General features: G+C 37.9%; 1 protein-coding gene across 4 annotated transcripts in view; it reads right to left on the bottom strand.

The window, feature by feature from the left end:
* Positions 1–19,497, bottom strand: part of cacna2d2a (calcium channel, voltage-dependent, alpha 2/delta subunit 2a) — a 269,412-nt gene that overhangs the window by 47,153 nt on the left and 202,762 nt on the right. For all 4 annotated transcript variants that reach the window (XM_047346803.1, XM_047346805.1, XM_047346804.1 and 1 more), the window contains 5 exons: positions 16,403–16,453; positions 13,777–13,876; positions 10,892–11,053; positions 8,525–8,635; positions 7,308–7,386 (listed from right to left, as the gene is read on the bottom strand). In XM_047346803.1, the coding sequence (XP_047202759.1) occupies positions 7,308–7,386; positions 8,525–8,635; positions 10,892–11,053; positions 13,777–13,876; positions 16,403–16,453 (503 nt within the window). The remainder of the gene's footprint in view (positions 1–7,307; positions 7,387–8,524; positions 8,636–10,891; positions 11,054–13,776; positions 13,877–16,402; positions 16,454–19,497) is intronic.

Below are 19,497 nucleotides of genomic sequence, written 5' to 3'. Positions count from 1 at the left end.
GCTTGGCCAACCTCCAGATCTCCTGCCTGGGTCCAAGCCTCTGCGGGCCCCGCCTGGGTCCAAGTCTCCGCCATGGTTCTGGCCACATCACAGACCACAGAGGACCTCGCTTCGAGGGTCCGCCTGGTCTCGCCGCCGGCCTCCGAGGACCTCGCTCCGAGGGTCCACCTGGTCTCGCCGCCGGCCTCCGAGGACCTCGCTCCGTGACAGAAGGAACCAATTGATTTCCTCCAGTCAGTAAATTTCTTTGTGAAAAGCTCATGGAAGGATCCCAAAACCCAGGTCATAAAGTTTCAAAAGCAAGTTCTACCAAATACTGGAAAAATTTATATAAACTTCTGACTAAAACCTTTAAAAATCTCAAAGCAATTCTCTAGAAATCTCTATTTCTCCTTGCCCTGGCATATAACAAATAGAAATAATGTTATTAAGAGAAAGTTTTAGTCTGATTTAATGCCAGGTATAAAGAAAGAAATGTTTTTGTCTTTTTAAAGAAAGGATGCAAATATCTTGTTTCAGCTGTATAGAAATACACTGTTAGACCATTTGCACCTTGTAGGCTCACCAAGATAGGATATAGTATAATCCTCATTCCCGGCATCCTTTATTCAAATCTATAGAAATAAAGTCTAAATATATATGTCTAAAATTTGATTTAGATTCATCATGACTACATTTAAACTAACAGACCCTTTCTGTGTTTGGTCAATGTCCCTATGTGTATCTATGTGTCAGATAAATGTAAATATTACTATAACAAATACTACAAATAATATTCTAGCTACATTCATAGTCAATATTATGGAAATATACTGTATATTATCTTTCCATCGGTTGTAATAGCACTGGTAGTTTTCAATTTTAATACTGTAACAGTGTGCAAACATTTTATGAACTTAATTAGTAATCTATTTGCCATTAATTAGTCATCTATTTGCCATTAATTAGTAATCTATTTGTTGCCTATATGACAACTATGAAGCAGGGTTTTTTTGTCTACCTTAAGACAGTTCATTAGGACATTTGGTGGTTTGCATCCTTTAGCTAAAGCCATAGATTGCAGCGAGGTTTCCAAGGGTAAAAAATAATCTCATTGTACAAATGTATCAGTCAGGAGTTTATGACTGTAAAAAATGCTGTAAACAATTCAAAGTGTTAAATATATTATACACAAAAACGCAGTGGAAGCAGTTGTCAATATTTGGAGACAATATGGAACAACAGAGGCATAAAAAAACTGAACGCTGCTCCAAAACCGATGAGTATATGGAAATTAAATTGGTCAGTGAGTCTGCCAAGAGGCCAGCAGGAACACTGAACCAGCTGCAAGAATCTTATAAGTACTGGTTGTGTTTTACATGTGTCAACAAACTAGGTCCAGCTAAAGTGTCCCATCACCCATGAGACCAGAACTAAACTTGGTGCAACAATTTCAATATGTCCAGAATGTTTGGCACAAAAACAACAATGATCATCACCAAAAGAAGTAAAATATGATGGTGGCAGTATCATGCTCTTTTGATAATTTGGGGTAACCAGACTTCTTGTCTAGGTTTGAGAAATCATGAAGTTTTGATCCAGAGCATTAGGGTGTCTGTTTAAAAGCTGGAGATGAAGAGGCAGAGTGGGGAAATGTTGCATAGCGAAGTTTTAGGATGTTAATAGGCAGTTTTTTTTTACAAGATAAAGCCCTTTTACAAGTAAGTCCCAAAATATTCACACCCCTGATAGATTTAGATATGAAATTATTTTCTATTCTAAAGATAATAAAGCAATTTAAAATGATGACCAATTTTGAAAAAGATTTGTTTTGAATTATATTTCCTTTAACAATTCCTTTAACAATTGCCATTAATTATTTATGCCTTTCTCACTAATCAGTAAATAAGTATTTATTGGCATTACACCAGTCAAACTCTTTTATGCTGGCCAGCTTTTTGCATGTGTCGACCAGTGTTTGGACGACACATGCTCACAGTCTATGATGGTGCGCCTCCTTGCTATTACCCTAATCTATTAAAGGTTTTGTGGCCATAGTGGCCCTTATTGACAATAATCAGACAGGAAATGGGCAGACAGAGAAACAAAAGGTCAAGTGTTGGGATTTGAACCCCGGACGACTGCACTGAGTACTATTAGTTTTCGTATATAGGGTGCCCACACTACTGTTACACCATGCATTGCCCTGGAAAAAGCATGTTGGTAAAATTAAAAGATTACTTTAAACCTCAATCTGAATAATTGTGTGTTTAACTGTAAACCCAAAGCAAGAGCTCTGGTCTGGTTTGGGAACCTCAAGATCTCATCTTAGCTTTTTGTAGATGATGCGGTTCTATTGGCTTCTTCAGGCCATGACCTTCAGTCTACTGGAGTGGTTCTTAGCCAGGCATGAACCAGCTGAGATGAGTCATTTCCTCTAAGTTTGAGGCTATGATTTTTACCTGGAAAAGGTGGACTGCTCCCTCTGGGCTAGGGGTCTGTCTTTGCCTCAAATGAAGGAGTTTAAGTATCTTGGTGTGATCTTGAGTGAGGATGGGATAGACCTGCAGATTAATAAAGGGATTGGGACCTGCACCAGTGTGGGTGCTGCTCCGCTCTGATGCTGAGAGAAAAGAGCTTAAGACCTACACGAATAACTAAAGACAGTGTGTCATTGATTGATAATATTTTTATAAACAAGCTCAATGTGAAAACAAAATGTGGATTGCTGGTTACTGATATAACTGATCATTTGCCAGTGTTCACTATGTTGGATATTAGTGATCAGTTTAACTTAAGTATGACAAAGCAAATTACTAATCTAGTTAGAGCAAAATCACCTGAAGCTGTGGAAGAAATGAAAGTAGAATTATGAAATTATAATGTTTATGTTGATGATGTTAATGAGTCATATAATAAGTTTTTGGAAATATTTGAAAGAATTTACAATCATTATTGTCCCTTCAAAGAATATAAACACCTAAAAATAGATTGATTCCCTGGATGACAAAGAGTTTGGAGAAGGCATGTACAAATAATTTATTATTTAAGTTATATAAGGATTTCCTTAAATGCCCAACTCAGGAAAAAGAAGAAAAATATAAAATATATAAAAATAAATTAACATCAGTGCTGAGAAAGCAAAAGCAGGATTATTATGATAGGCTGCTGCAAAAACACCGCAATAACATTAAAGGTACTTGGAATATAATTAATAGTATTATTAAAAATAATAAAGATAGCAATTTCACAATAGGTATTAAACACAACACTACAGTAGAAATAAATGAGGATATTGTTGAAGTTTTTAACAAGTGCTTTGTTAATATCGGTCCTAATTTAGTTAATAAATTGCCAAAGGTTACAGATGAAAGACAAATTTAACAATGTTAATACAATGTTTCTGGGAATAGTGAGTGAAAGTGAGGTAATAGACGTAGTTAAAAAAAAAAAAAAAAAAAAAAAGAAATCCAAAGATTGTAATGAAATAGATATGGTTATTGTGAAAGAGGTAATTTATAGTATTATTAAACCTCTCACCTATATTTGTAACAGATCCTTTTTAACTGGAACCTTTCCTGACAAAATGAAGATAGCAAAGGTCTTTCCAGTTCATAAAAGTGGAGACAAGCAAATATTAACAAATTACAGGCCAATATCATTGCTACCACAATTTTCAAAAAGTTTGGAAAAATTATTCATAAAAAGGCTGGACTCCTTTCTTAATAAATATAATATACTGAATGAACACCAGTACGGCTTCAGGAACAACTGCTCCACAAGTTTAGCTGTGATGGAGTTTGTGGAGCATATTGTTGCAGCAGTTGACCAGAAGCTTAATACCGTAGGTGTGTTTATTGATCTATGTAAGGCATTTGATACTATTGACCACGCACGACTATTAGGTAAATATTAATTGTATGGCTTACGGGGCATTACATATCAGTGGTTAAAGAGTTACTTGAGTAATAGATTACAATATGTACAAATTAACAACACAAAGTCACAAACAAAGTAAAATGTGGTCTTCTTCAAGGCTCAGTTCTAGGACCTAAATTATTTATACTTTATTTAAACGAAATTTTTGCAGTATCCAGTATTTTAAAGTTTATAATGTTTGCAGACGATACAAATTTCTTTTTTTCTGGAAAAAATATGGATGAAATAATAAAAACAGTACAAAAAGAATTAGCTAAGTTGAAAACATGGTTTGATTACAATAAGTTGTCGTTAAATGAAGGAAAAACTAAATTCATGGTATTCTCTGGTAATCGGATCTATAATAATGTACAGTTATGTATAAATGGAGTTGAAATCAAGAGTATATGAGACAAAATTTTTAGGGGTTATTATAGACAATAAATTTAGTTGGAAGCCTCACATAGAATATATTAGAAATAAAGTTGCAAAAACTATTGGAATATTGGTTAAAATAAAAGATTTAATAAATGTTAAAGGCTTGTATATTATATATTCCTCTTTGGTTATGCCTTATTTGTCTTACTGCTCAGAAATCTGGGGAATGCAAATAAAACAATTATTGATAAATTAGTTAAGTTGCAAAAAAAAGCTATAAGACTTATTAATAAGGTGGGATACCGTGAACCAACTGATAAGCTCTTTATTCAAAGTAATACATAAAAATTTAACGACATTGTTTATATAAAAATACTGGACATAATGTAAAAAGCATTGAACAAAAGCCTTCCTTCTGGTATTCAGAGATTATTTAAGCTAAGGGAGAATAAATATAATTTAAGAGGTTTGTTTATATTTGAATGTGCAAAAGAGAAGAGCCAGATAAAGTCTAGATGTGTTTCAGTTATTGGTGTGAAATTGTGGAATGATTTGAATGATGAGTTTAAGGTATGTCCTTTCTTGGTGAACTTTAAAAGAGCTTTAAAATGTGAACTGATAAAGTCATACGCTGTTATGTAGATGTATATTGTGAAGACATCCTGGTAGGTTGTAAGGTAAAAGAAAAAATAGGGTGGGCAAGAATAAGCTTTGCTACGGCCTATTCCTGTTTTGGTAAACTGTGGGTTTGTTTATTGTTATATATTTTTTTCTCCCTTGTTTGGTGTGGGCAATTTACCAAAATAAAGTAAGTAAGTAAGTAAGCTTAGACAAGAAGCAAGCCTTTCGGTCTACCTAACCGTCTGCGTTCTGACCCTCACCTATTTTTTATGAGATATGGGTTATGACTGATAGAATAAGATCCCAAACACAAGCAGCTGAAATGAGCTTCCTCAGTCAGGTGGCTGAGCTAAACCAACCCTTTTGTGGAAGGATTAGCGTCACTTTCTCCATGTGTGCTTATCCCTGCAGCCTCACTTATTTATTCGAGCATAACTCTCTAGTAAGTTTTTAGTAAGAGCTTCAAAACACAAACACAAAAAGTTAAATTCTTCTTAAGAGGAGATTAAACTTAAAGTTAGACAAAAGCTAGCATTTGCAATTGCACACATGGGTGTCAGCTCCTGTCCACTGAGGCTAGTGTGGAAATACTATTGTCTTCCGTTGACACATACTTTAGTACCGTTATAATCCCTACAGTTGTGAACAGTAGAGAGCATGTTGGCTCAAAGGCATAATCCTGGACTTCCCTCTGTCTGTCAGGGAGATGTTATGGTAATCACTCTGCTACCAGACTTCTGATGCTAATTAATTACAACTGCAGGGGAGATGCTTCTACAGCAATTGGCTCCACTGGCAATAAGCTAATCAACAGAGGAAGCTCTTCTAAAGGAACAGCTTCAGATAATTTGCAACACCAATAAACAGTCTTGAACCCACAAAAGACAAGAAGGGTGTGAAGAAGAGGTTTTTATGGGTGAAGAAATAATAACAGTGCTTAGAAAAAAAGTGCAGCTGAATCAAGAAGCTACAGCCGACCCACATGAGTTAAGCGTAGATCAGAGACATGCAGACAACGCAGCAAAGGAAGTGGAGCTGAGTCAACTGTCATACTGTTAGTCAGAGACCAAGCTGATTGTCTGCTGGGGTTATTTCAGAGCTTAACAGATTTCAGCACCTCATGAAGTTCGGTAGTCATCTTTACTTAGGTTTAAAAAAGCCAGGGACACTCAATCGCAGGCAAATACAGGAAAAATAGGAAGAACTTCTTCACTTGCTACTTAGGTATTGGCAGCCAGAAATAAATGTTGTTTCCTTTACATATTTTGAATTCATGTAGCCTTTCTTTGACAAATCTGTCATCTCTCAAGGTCAGACTTTTTAATTGTTCTTAGATTCATTTGGCAAGAGATATATTAAACAAACCTTTCCAAGAAGGTGAAATATCGGTCCCAGAGTGATACAGAAAACGAGTCCATGGCTTTGTCACTATTAGGCATCCTCATAAAACAGTATCTCAATAGCAATGTCTAACAAGACTTTAGCTGATCCAAAATGATGCAGCGAGAGTTCTGATGAAAATTTATTAAACCGATTATGTTGCTCCAATTTTAGCTTCTCTTCATTGCTTAAATGTTAAATCTAGAATGAAGTAACATTTTTAATTGATTAGGTCATTTCTGTCCTTGTGTTTTCTCTCTATTTTCTTTTTCAACAGAAGGTACAACTGGCTCAGTGCTTCCACGGTTAACTCTCTCTCGTTCCTGGAAAAAGCCACTGATGTAGCAATTGCTGTGTTGTCTTTGTGTTGATTCCCATTAAAACTACTCCTGAGCTTCTTCTCCTCAGAGCTCTCTCCTGTTCTCCTAACTCCCAGTCAGTGGCAGCAGATGGTTGGTTGTTCTGCTGGATATTTCTTCCTGTTTTGAGTGAGTTGTTGCTCCTTACTGTCACTCCATACTTGCTGCAGATTAGGAGTTGCTGCAAACTCACTGATTCAGGACATTTGATATATATTCCTTAGATAACCATATACGTATTGGACATAAATTACAATTTGAATTGTAATATTTAGAGTAAAGAATTGGACAGTTTGTAACTGCATCTGAAGCTAAATATATCATGGGATTGGACTGAATCTGGACGTGGTTGGATAATACACTTTGGTAATTAATTGAACTTTTTTTAAATCACTCAAATAAATTAGGATTGTTAATCATAACCTCATATTTTGCAATATGCAGCAAAAAAAGTGTTATTGTTAACAGGTATTGATTGTCTTACTAATCTTATAGTCAGCTGTTTATTTGTTATTGTAATGTATGCAATTTTACACCATTCAAAATGAGGCTTCACCCTCACTGGAGTTTTCTAAGATTAAATAATAAATACCCCGCCAACAAGGGTTCCAACACAGCCATAGCTAGCCTTTTTGAAATGTTTGCAATGAAAACAAAAGTCTCTTCACCTACCTTTATTAGCACATGCTATCCACTGCAAAGGGGTGACATCATAGTTATGCTGCCCAACAGAGAAGGTAAAAACTCGAACCTGGTTCAAACAAATACACACACAAAAACTAAGTGAACTATATTTCACTGTGTGAAACTGCTGAAAACAATGATTTTCTCTGCGAACGTTTCCTACTACTCTGGAAAGATACTCCAACATACTACAAAAACTTTAGTGATATTAATATTTTACTGCAGATTTGTTTTATTTGATAGTATCCATCACAAGGTAGAAGAAACCAAAACAAATCATAATTTAATTTGTTTGGACTGAGGTGGATCGAATGAAAAATTTGATTTTGCATCAAAATTTAACCATACAGGACATAGAATTAGGATCAGTGCTTCTTTTTTCTCTTTGTGTCTCTGCTCTGTTCTCTCAAACCCCCAGTCGGTCGTGGCAGATGGCCGCTCACACTGAGCCTGGTTCTGCTGGAGGTTTCTTCCTGTTAAAAGGGAGTTTTTCCTCTCCACTGTCGCTACATGCATGCTCAGTATGAGGGATTGCTGCAAAGTCAACGCCAGTGACTGTCCATTGTCTCTACATGCTCATCCAGGAGGAGGGAATGCTGCAAGTCACTGACTGGATGCAATCTGCTGGGTTTCCTTAGATAGAAAAACTTTTTATCCAATTTGAATAAAAAGCTAACTCCGACTGCACTGTTCAATGTGTTGTGAATTGGTGCTATATAAATAAAACTGAATTGAACTGAATTGAATAGAATTACAGAAATAAATCAGTAAGAAATGAGTTCACTGAGCTGAACCAAGCAAAATGGAGGATTTTCATGGTGACAGCAAGATAAAAAAGTTACAAACTAGTAGATCAGTGGCTGTACCATCAGAGGCTCTGATGATATAGTGGCTAATTAGTCATCAGGTCAGAGCTGTTAACACCAGCAGCTAAGCAACAAAGGAGAAAGAAGCAGAAACGAAGAATGGGAAGATCAAAGAATGTGAGGAAAGACTAATGACAAAAGAGATAAATCATGAAAATCAAAAGAAATCCAGACAGAATGAAAGAGAAGAAATCTTGGAGAGGAAGGTGTGTGCACAGATAAAAATGCTTGGCATGTCTCGCTAACACAACTGTCTGCTTTATCAAGAGACAAAGTCGGCAGAAAAACGTGGAGACAGGAATCTAAGGACAGAAAGCAGCCTAACAGAAACATACTCACAGTTTTGTTGGGCCAGTTATACTTCTCAAAGATTTCCTGAGCACGATCTTCACCGCCATCTGTAAACATCATTATCATCTTATTGCAGTTAGCCCTCGGGGCACTGCTTTCCTGTGACAGACGACAGAGACACATATTATAGAAAACAGACAGAAAATATAAAGTAATAATACTATAGCTATCTTACACCACACTTTTAATTGCAAAATATTTCTATGCCAAAATTTTTTAATTGACAATTTTAGATCCACACAAAATAAACCAATACTTGTGAAGTGGAAGGAAACTGCTTAATGGTTTTCAACATGTTTTGTTCAAATAAAATTCTGAAAAGTGTGGTGTGTCTAAATAAAACGTAGTGTCATTAATTTTCTTTAGAAGACCCATTATTAGCAAAATAGATTCCATTTCTGTGCAATTTAATTTCAGTTTAAATACTAATAACTAAACCTCAGCATCACCCTGAACATACCAACCCCACAGTGAAACATGGTGGTGACAGCATTGTGCTGTGGGGATGCTACACTGTGGGGAATATAGAATATATATTCTTCAGCAAGGACAGGGTAGTTGGGCAGACAGTACAAGCTGTTAGAGGTTGCAAAAGACTCCGTTCAGAATTATTAACCTTCAGAAAGACACAGCCAAAGTCAACTTAAAATTTGTGGCAATGGTTGAAAATAATGCACTCCAGGTGTGCACTCCACAAATATGGCCCTTATAAAAGAGGGATCAAGCAGCAAGTCGTTGTTGAAGGAGACAAAAGGGAACTTTTTAGTCTATGTGTGTGAAAAACTAACACTGTTTAGTTTCTCGAACACACCATCACCATGGTGAAGATTGGGGCAGCATCATGTTTTAAGGGATACCTCTCTTCAGCAGCGACAAGGAAGCTGCTCAGGGTGGATAGGAAGATGGATGGAGCTCAATGCAGGGGGATCCTGGCAGAACCTGTTAGTAGATGCTGCTAAAGACTTCAGACTGTCATGAAGTTTTACACTCCAGCAGTACAACCCTAAACATGCAGCTAGATCTACAATATAAATGTTTAGATTATTAAAGCATATGCATGTGTTGGAATGGCTCAAAGGACCTGCAGCTGTAACTGCAGTGAAATGTGGTTCTACAAAGTATTGCATTAGTGGGGGGACTGAGAACAGGAAAATTGCACGTTACACTTGTAAAATTACTATTTGTAAATAATTTTAAAAAACATGCATCAATTTCCTTCCACTTCACAGTTTTGTGTTTATTATTATCAGCTTGCTTTGGTCTATCATATAAAATAAACAATGAAATACAAACACAAATTTGAAGTTGTAACATGGCAAACACACCCTCCATTACTGCTACCTGTATGACCCCCTCTCTTTTCCAATGGTTATAATTAGTCTGACAGAGGGAGGTATCCCAATCTGGGAGGAGGGAATGTTGTGAATTGGCGCTATATAAATAAAACTGAACTGAATTGAATTGAAACATGAGAAACCTGAAGCCTATGAATACTTTTTGCAATACTCTGTAAGCATTTAACAACTTTAATGCTATACATGTTAAATTAGCACTTCATTGTACACATCATTTTTCTTTCATATTACTTCCACTTCTTTTCTTTCCTCCATCTTGTTACCACAGATCCATCTAACCCTGTCCTAGATCTTGTTTTTCAGAATTCCATCACATGTTTTTAGATGGAGGCACAGCCTTCCTCTTACAGGCACAAAGTTAGGATTAAACCACCAGTATACAACATATCCAACCATTAAATATGGTTGCTCCCCTACTCCATCCACAACATGACAGCTGCGGCTGATATGCAGGCCAAACTGACAAGATTCTAATAAAGATAAATAATATTGCTGTGATTACATATTTTTATTGTGCTTCTGCCACCAATCATTTAGCGAACCTGCGTCAGACAGCGATTAAGAGCCCCCCTCTTTTTATTTCTTGTTCTTGCGAGTATTCTTGGCTCTGTGCCTCCCAAAACACACCGGAGGAATATAAAGTGTCTGTGGCTGATCTCCTCTGGGCTACGCTCGTCAATCATCCCATCAGAGTCCATTAGCGTGGCAGCCTCAGAAAGCGCTCAGCAGCATACGGAGCTGAGGCAGCACCTGTGCTGAGAGCACGTGGATGAGCTGCTGCTAAAAGACCTCGTCTCTGTGTTGGCTGCCGCAAAGGCCTAGCCTCACTCTGCTGGAATGGCAGCCATAATCAGCCTTCTAGAAATGTCTAATGCAAACCTGAGCCACTCACTGTCAGCCTTGTGTTATCACCATAAACTCAGTTTGATTAATTGCATCAGACAGAAACATCAGCCTCAGGAAAAACAAAGCTGCCTTTCCTAGAAAAGTTTGCTCTTACATTGAGAAGCTGCTCAAAGGCAAATGTGAAGCCAGATTTGTAATCTGTGGTTCCTTTGGCCTGCATATGCATGACGGCTTCCTTGAAGATCTTCTTGTTGCGAACGTTGGCTTGGACCAAAGTCCTGAAGCATGGGACAACAGCCTCAGCCTTTTCGTTAAACTGGAAAACAGAGAGACAGGAAAAAACATGAGTGCAGTTGAGCTTTTCTAGGAAAGAATACCACGAAGTTTGCCAAAATAAAACTGTGTCCAACTGAGTATCTCTGTGTTATCTGTCTGATGTGTGCAGTTCATGGAGGCAGGATGCAGACGTGGGTGTGTGCAGATGCAAGCTGCCCTTCCACTCTCCGGCTGGCAGTAAACACCGATAATTACAACTTTCCCCCACAAAGAGCAGGTGCACCTGAAACACCGGTGCAGCACGCCGAACAGAAACCCAGCCAAGGTAATATCATCTGTCTCATCTCATCCACCAAATTAGCCTAAAACTGTGTTAACGGCCCTCTATGTGTGGTTGTGTGTGTGTGTGTGTGTGTGTGTGTGTGTGTGTGTGTGTGTTTGCATCATTGGATATGTCTGCACATGGTGTCTATGCATGATTACGACATTAACAGTGATGTCTGAAATGATGTGTTTCTTCTTGAAGGTCAGATTCAGATTTTGCTGACATTCTCAACACGGATTGATGTAAAATGCTGTGTGTGAGAAAAGCTGACATTTCTCATGGGACCCGTTGTTGTCATATATTTAGGCGACTGTGGCTCAGTGAGAAGAGTGGCCGTCTTGCAATCCGAGGGTTGTGGGTTCCTCCTGCCACATGTCGATGTGCTCCTGGGCAAGGCACTTAACCTCAAATTGCCTACTGATCTGCGCATCGGTGTATGAATGTGTGCGTCTTAGTGAATGTGTCTGGGTGAATGTGGCTCTAGTGTAAAGCGCTTTGAGTGGCCAGTGTGACTGGAAAGGCGCTATATAAGTTCAGTCCATTTACCATTTAAAGAGCTAAAGAAATCAAATGCACAAAAGCAATGAGGTCAATATTAACACATTGTTGCTTTGTATAATGTAAAAAAAATATTACTGTAAAACAGGGTGAAAAAACATTTTTTTCCCCATCTATTATCAGGGTTCCTACACACTTGTCATTTAAATATTCCTGACTTTTTCAAAGTGAGCTTTTCAGCGCTGATTTTGAACTACACATGACTAAAAGTCAAATACTCAGTTATTGTTCTACAGCAATTTTCAATGTGTAATCTGCAAAAACACATTAACGGAAGGAAGGAAGGAAGGAAGGAAGGAAGTTACAGAAATGAGGAAAGAAAGACAGAAGAAACAGATGAAGGAGACAAGGAAGAGGGTGGAAGGAAGTAGGACAAAAAGAGCAGACAGAAAGAAAGGTAACAATAAAAGAATAAAGGACCAAAGGAAAGAAAGAAAGAAAGAAAGAAAGAAAGAAAGAACAGGGAGGTGGAACACAAGGGAAAGGTATGAAAGGAAAAAAGACAAGAATAGAAGCAGGCGGCATGAAAAGAGGTTAGAAAGAAGAAAAAGGAGGGAAGGAAGAAAGATAGGACAGAAGGAAGGACATAAGAGAAGAATGAAGGACACAACTAAGAAAGCAAGGACTGAAGGCAGAAAGGTGTGACACAAAGAAGGAAGATTTAAAGGCAGGAGTACACAGTGAAGAAAGGATGGGCACAAAGAGGGATGAAATAAAAGACAAATAGAAAGAGGAAGGAAAAGACAAATGGAGGAAACAAGGAAGGACACGGTGAAGGAAGGGACATAGGGCACTGGGAAGGGGAGAAAGAAGCAAAGAAAGAATGGTGCAAGGAAAGAAGGAACACATGAGGAAGGAAAAAATTAAGTCACAAAGAAGGAAGAACAAAAGAAAGAAAAAAAGGATGTATACAAGGAAAAGAAGAAAAAACAATAAGTAGGCAGGTAGGACACAAGGACTGAAGGATAGAAATATTTTGGGAAAGATAAGAACTGAAAGAAAGACATTACATAGCATTTTATAAGACAGAGAATTAAGTTTGGAAATACAAATATTTTTTCATAGTTATCTAGACCTGGAAAATAATTCTAACACATTTTCCAGACTGTGCAGGAACCCAGTTTTATAGAAATAATTATTATTACTATAACTATGTTGGTGTCAGAAGTGATAAAAACATATAAAGTCCTGAAGAACGCAGATGCAGAAAATGGTGTTTGGTAATATTTTTTGGGTAATTTGTCATGTTATTAATGTGTTTTGTGTGTGCAAATATAATTCACAGCTGGTTTATGTAAGCCCTCACTTTCTTCACAGTGGTGAAAATCAGATGCGTTCCCACCCAGATTAGCATGCTCATTTCTTGCTCTTGGAGCTGGGATTTAGGACCATACAGTGGCTAAAAGCAATGGATTATGAAGGATTACTGAAAAGAGTCGACAAACAGAAGCACCACACCAAGCAAGCAGGCGTGTATGAGTGTGTGTGTGTGTGTGGATGAGTGGGTGGGTGGCTGGGTGTTTGCACTGCAGAAAGGAAAGAAGCACATTTTGTGTGTTATCTGCCCTGCAGAATAACATAACATTAACATTCCCACACATATTAGCCTTGGTAATAGAAAACTTGGTGATCAGCAGAGAGTGGAAGACACAGATGGACACAATCCTATACTGACATAAAGTAATGCAGGAAGAGAAAATATCCTGCAATGGAGAAGATGTGGTTTCCACTGCAAGCAAACAACTGGGGACAGAATGGGCCCACTGCTGCACCTAATTACTCCCAGCCTAATTAGAAACTGCAAATATTAGCAGTAATATAACTTTCAGTAGTGGGTCATATTAATATTTGCAAATAAAGATTTTGAAGCTTTGACATACCTTTGCCACATTGACGTAGTCATCGTCTGATAGTGTGTCAAGCATCTCCATGACAGAGGTTTTCATGAGCTTCAGAGTAAGTCCACTGACACTGCCACTCCTGCAGAAAACAAAGGAACACTAATGCTCAGAAATATGCAGAGACATCAATATTTGGGGTTTTTTAGGCTAAAAGGTGCAATTTTATTAACAGTTATATCAAATTCTTCCCATGATCCAGTTTTTAATATCTGATAAGAGTGTGATTATATAACAAGGTTGTAGGATGAGATAAACTTAAAAAGTCTTGGTAAAGTTATTATAATTAAACTATAGTAAGATAAGAAGAACACTGGGTCATTGTTTTTAAATACTATTATAGTATTACATATTACATATAACTGAAACATTTCTGTAATTTAAACCCTATTTTGAAGTTGTTCTTTTAATGGGTAATAAATATCCTGTTTTAGCTGGGTAAATATGGCATGACATTGAGGCCCATTTCTCTTTCCAACTCTTCAAAATGGGAAAAACAAGAAAAATGCCATTGAAATAAAGCAGATGTGGATGGATTTTCACAAGACAGTAGACAGCTACACAAAATATATACTCGCCAAATCTATAGTCAGAACAATGATTGAAACGTTTAAAAAAACTAAAACAGTGACAAACAAGGCTGGAAGAGAGCCCAAGTTTATCTTTTCACAATGCCCAATGAGAAAGATGGTAAAGATTACCACATAATTAGACATACCTAAGATATGTGTACTTTCAAAACAAAACAAAAAATCAAGCGCATTTAATGACACATCTAGTTCTGTTATATCTTTGAAGTAAGTGTGTTACTTATGTTGTGTCCCTGTTTTATATAGTGCATGCATATGGCGATGAGGGGTGTAAACTACCATTGTGCTACTGCATCAGTCCTGTTTAAGTTACTTTTGCCCCGATGTCACCATTTACTTTATGCTTAATGGTCTCCTGAGCATTTGGGAATGAAAGTTCAATGGTCTTTATATAGACTATTTGTGGCCCCAAGTGGTCAAATAGTTAATAGCTAAATTAATCACAAATTGGGTTGGACTGCGCTCCTGCAGGAGAAACTTCAAGCATTCACTATGCTAAGATGAGGAACCCTTCATCAATAGAGAGCAACATTAGGATGCCATATTTTTTAGGGCATTACATCGACATTTGAGTAGCACTGGTGTAAATCCTGCAGCAGGGCGCATTTTGCAGTATATATGTTATCTCTGAGTCGGGACACTTATTTCACAGAATCTTTATGAGAGAAAAAACTGGGGCAGGTTGACTGAGGTCAAGACTGAAAAGTGATGCTGGAGCATTCTTCACTTATAGTCGCATATCTTCATACGCTACTGAAATGCAAGTGTTGGGAGTATTAGGAAGGTTACAAATCTCCAAATCTACCTTAAGAAGTAAAGAGTGGAGCACAACTAATCATCTGAAAATATATGTTCATTTTAAATCTTTAATAATTTCAGCTACACACACAACCTTTTTTAGGTAAATATTAACTTTCACAAAGTTTGTTAAACTAACTTTTTCATTCATGAATAAAAGCCATTTTCCTTCTTTTATACAAAGTCACTGTGTTTCTTATGCACCATTCTATATATGTATTTTATGCAAGAGTAAACTAGGTAATTTGCTTTAATTTGTTTAATGCATACATTTTAAACAAGTGAATTGATTTTAACTTAATGTAGTGATAACATAAAAGACAGCTACATTATGACTTGTCAAGTATGTCAAGTATCATCTACAAGGATAAAAGCAGAAAAAGATTAAGGACTTCTTTCAATTGTCTAAAACCTCAAAAAACACAATTTTACCAAAATAATAGGTCAGTCAGTCAGTCATTTTCTACCGCTTATTCCATAGTGGGTCGCGGGGGAGCTGGTGCCTATCTCCAGCAGTCTATGGGCGAGAGGCAGGGTACACCCTGGACAGGTCACCAGTCCATCGCAGGGCAACACACAAAACCACGCACACACTCATTCATTCATACACCTAAGGGCAATTTATAGTGACCAATTAACCTAACTGGCATGTCTTTGGACTGTGGGAGGAAGCCAGAGTACCCGGTGAGAACCCACACATGCACGGGGAGAACATGCAAAAATAATAGGTGTGAAAGACAAAAAAACAAATTAATACCATTAAAAACAAATAAGATATCATATAAACAAAAAAAAATGCTGAAAGTATAAAACAATGAAAAAGAAAATTACATAGAATATTGTTATGCATTTTTGTATTTACAAATTATTATATTTTTGAAATTAAGCTAATAATAAACCCTTTAAGCTTCAAATTTAGAAAAATACTTATGTTCTCATCAGAAGTCTTATTCAACTTGCATATTTTAAATTTATTGAGTCATCTGTAGCAGTTATGTGTCCTCCCTCACAGTTTAAGATGTCCAATGTCACATTTCTCAACAGCTTGAAGAATTGCCTGGACCAGTAAATCAGGATGTAAAGCTAAAAGGTCAGAGGATAAGAAGCAATCATCATCTTTAGCCTCCCTCAGACCAACAGGTGGCACTGGTGTCCTTTGAAGTCAAAGTCTAATCTCTACGGGAGCCGGGGACAAGGTGAAAGAAAAGTGAAATACTTACACATCTACAATGATGACCATGTCCTTTGGAGATGATGCACCTTGGATATACCTGCACAAAAGAGGCAAAGAAAGGCTTTTAATTCGTTCCCATAATCTCTGAAAATTGCTCTGAAGAAAGAGGCCAGAGTCACAATGAGCCCCGTCATAATAGTACGGAGCAGCCATAGCTGAGCCCACTTAAGCTACAGAATACTGAAAAGGCTTATGTGCTTAGAAGAGTTAATAAGTTGTTATATACTTCAGTGTTGGCTACAGCCGCTGTTGGCTGACTTCAGTGTAGATAGTCCTCTTCAGTGAATACCAGAGCCTGGTCTGAATAATTGTTGCATAAGCCGAAGTAATTACTGGTTGATAGTTTCAGCATGTAGCAACACATCTGGCACAATAGCCTGCAGTGAACTGCAAATGCCTCCAAACAAATGTGGAGATGGTCTTTGTAATGGGCCCAATAAAACCCATCTTTAACACCATATTATCAGGGCTTTATTACGCAGTCAAAAGTCCAATTATTCCTGTAAACAAAGGCTTAATGTCTTGATTGTTTTAGATATTCAGACAGAATTACACTAAGTAGGCATCTTAAATGCTGCTTAATTATAAGACTTTATTTTCCTGTTTTAGTATTAATGAAAGAAGTGTACACAGTTTTCTCATCATTTCAGGGAAGCTTTAAGTAAAGTCACATTTATTTAAGGGTAATTTATTCGAGCTTGAAATTAGAATGATCACATTTTTGTTTTCTGATTTATTATATAAAAGAGGGGGGATAGTTAGAGGATGTGTTATGTACAGTGTCTTGAAAAGCTTTTCATACCACTTGAAATTCTTTACATTTAGTTAAGTTGCAACTTCAAACTTCAGTGTATCTAGTTGGGATATTGTGTGGTAGGCCAACACAAAGTGAAGCATTATTGTGGGGTGAAAAGAAAATGATTCATGCTTTTAAAAATTGTTCATAATCAAAAATCTGAAAAGCCAACAATGGCCCTCAGATCTCACCTAATTACTAAATACATAATCCAGAATGGAAAGAGTTTTGCACAACTGCAAAGTTGTTTCAAAGACATGGCTGTCCACCTTAACTGACGGGTAAGGGAGAAGCAGCCAAGGGCCCGCAGGTAACTGGGGGAGCGGCAGCGATCCATAGCTCAGGTGGGAGAATGTGTTGGCAGGACAACTATCTCTCATGTAATCCACAAATGTGGCCTTTATGGAAATGCAGTTTTTGGATGTTTTTGTTTTCAGTACATTGAAAACAATGTATTATTTTCCTTCCAGTTCGCAATTATTAATAAATGTTTCTTGGTTTATCACGTACAATCTAAACTAACACACTAAAGTTTGTGGTTGTAAAGTGATGAATTGTGAACAAGTTAAAGGGATGGAAATATTTTTCCAAGTCACTGTAATCAGTTTGGCCAAAACCCAACTCTCTGGTGCCTTACCCAATGAAAACGAATGTAACAAACAGATTTTTCTTATCTAATAATTTTTAGGTCTTACCGTTAAGCTATTTTCATGGACAACACCTGCAAGACGGATGTCTCTCTTTTCACCTTTCAGTTGCAACTGTTAGACTACTAAAGTCTCATATGCTGTCTACTTACTCATCTGAAATTTACTTGTCAAGAATCAGCCTAAGTGGAGCTGACCTAAGCTGTGGAAAGCCCACACTGACCCAAGTAATTTCAGTCGAACAAGGTAGCTGAGGTTCTGTTCCCTTCATCGACTCATCAGCTGCGTGTCAAATACATTATTGAGGTTGGCGCTGGCCCTGCTCTTTAGGGGATCAAGCTGCTGCAAAGCACCTTCCCAAGTATATGTGTAATCTCACAGGACAGAAACGGTAATGAACTAGCCGGCAAATGTAACATCTGCCCGTTGTTGATAGAGGATGAAATACAGAGGGAAATCAAAAATCCCTTCAGTCTCTTCCAGCAGCAATTAAATTCACATTTGTCAGCAATAGAAAGAGAGCTAAGATGGATGGACAGTGCAGGCTTTGCTGCAGCTCAACGATGGAGGAGGTTGGAGAGAGGGTTGTCTCAGATGTAAGTATTAGTTTGACATTCTGAGGAAGTGAGCAGGCGAGTAGTTAGCAGCCGTCTTAGGCAGAGCCAGAGCAATCATCAGGGGTCTCTTTCTGCTGATTATCGCCCGTTCTGCTGAGTGCGGAGGGAAGCCAGCTGCCCGCGGGCCAAAGAGGCTCTTTTCGCTCACTCTGCCAGGCTGATATGGAGGTTTGAGCGACGGAGCCCCAGCAGGCGCCACTCTAAACTGCAGAGTGACCCCTGACCTGTGTTGACATCTCATTGGCTGGGCTGCTCAAACCTCTTTGCTGAAAACTTAAGTGGAAATCTCAGGAGAAACAGGGACTGCTTCATATGAGGTCAATAACTGAGCTCAGCTGGAGTGAACATAGGCAAAATGTATGTGTGTGTACAAGAGAAGGAGAGGGGGGAAGATGGAGGAGGGAGAATCCAATTATTTTCAATAATAAAGATTGTTACATCAAAGGTAGAACTTTCACTGCTTTCCACTTCTGTGTGGCAACAGATATCAGGTCTGGAACCATGAGGCATATAGGCATGCATGACTTTTATCAATTTAATTACTGAAATCTTAATTTGAGGCGGTGAGGGAGAGGGCGGAGGAAGGACCTGAGACTCCACACGGCGGGGGCTGCTTTCTTTTTGGAGGAAAGAGTTTGTGAAAGCGATCATCGATGCGGGACCAAAAGCTCGGTCAGAATGTGGCACACGTCTCAACTCCCAGAGGCTCCCAAACACAGTCACCTCATCTGGAGATTAAAGGAGGGTCATTTAGCGACTGCTGATGCTCGCAGACCGACTGCGAGATTTCATTAACTTCCTTGGTCAGTGTATTTCTCATCGAGGAGAATGGTCCTTTAATGGGAATTCAACTTATTTTGGAGGGGGTTAAATGTTAATTATAAGGCAATGCAGGCTTTCATTTCCATGTCATCATAGGTCATCTTCATCTCCACCAATGCAAAAATTTCAGAATAAAGAACTGTGCAAGCTTCACCCCTAAATTATGCTGAGGAAATATTACTTTCAAGCAGATCATTTC

Source organism: Girardinichthys multiradiatus, chromosome 20, assembly GCF_021462225.1.
Source record: "Girardinichthys multiradiatus isolate DD_20200921_A chromosome 20, DD_fGirMul_XY1, whole genome shotgun sequence".
In the NCBI taxonomy this organism is placed as follows: Eukaryota; Metazoa; Chordata; class Actinopteri; order Cyprinodontiformes; family Goodeidae; genus Girardinichthys; species Girardinichthys multiradiatus.
This window is presented reverse-complemented; position numbering and strand designations above follow the sequence as displayed.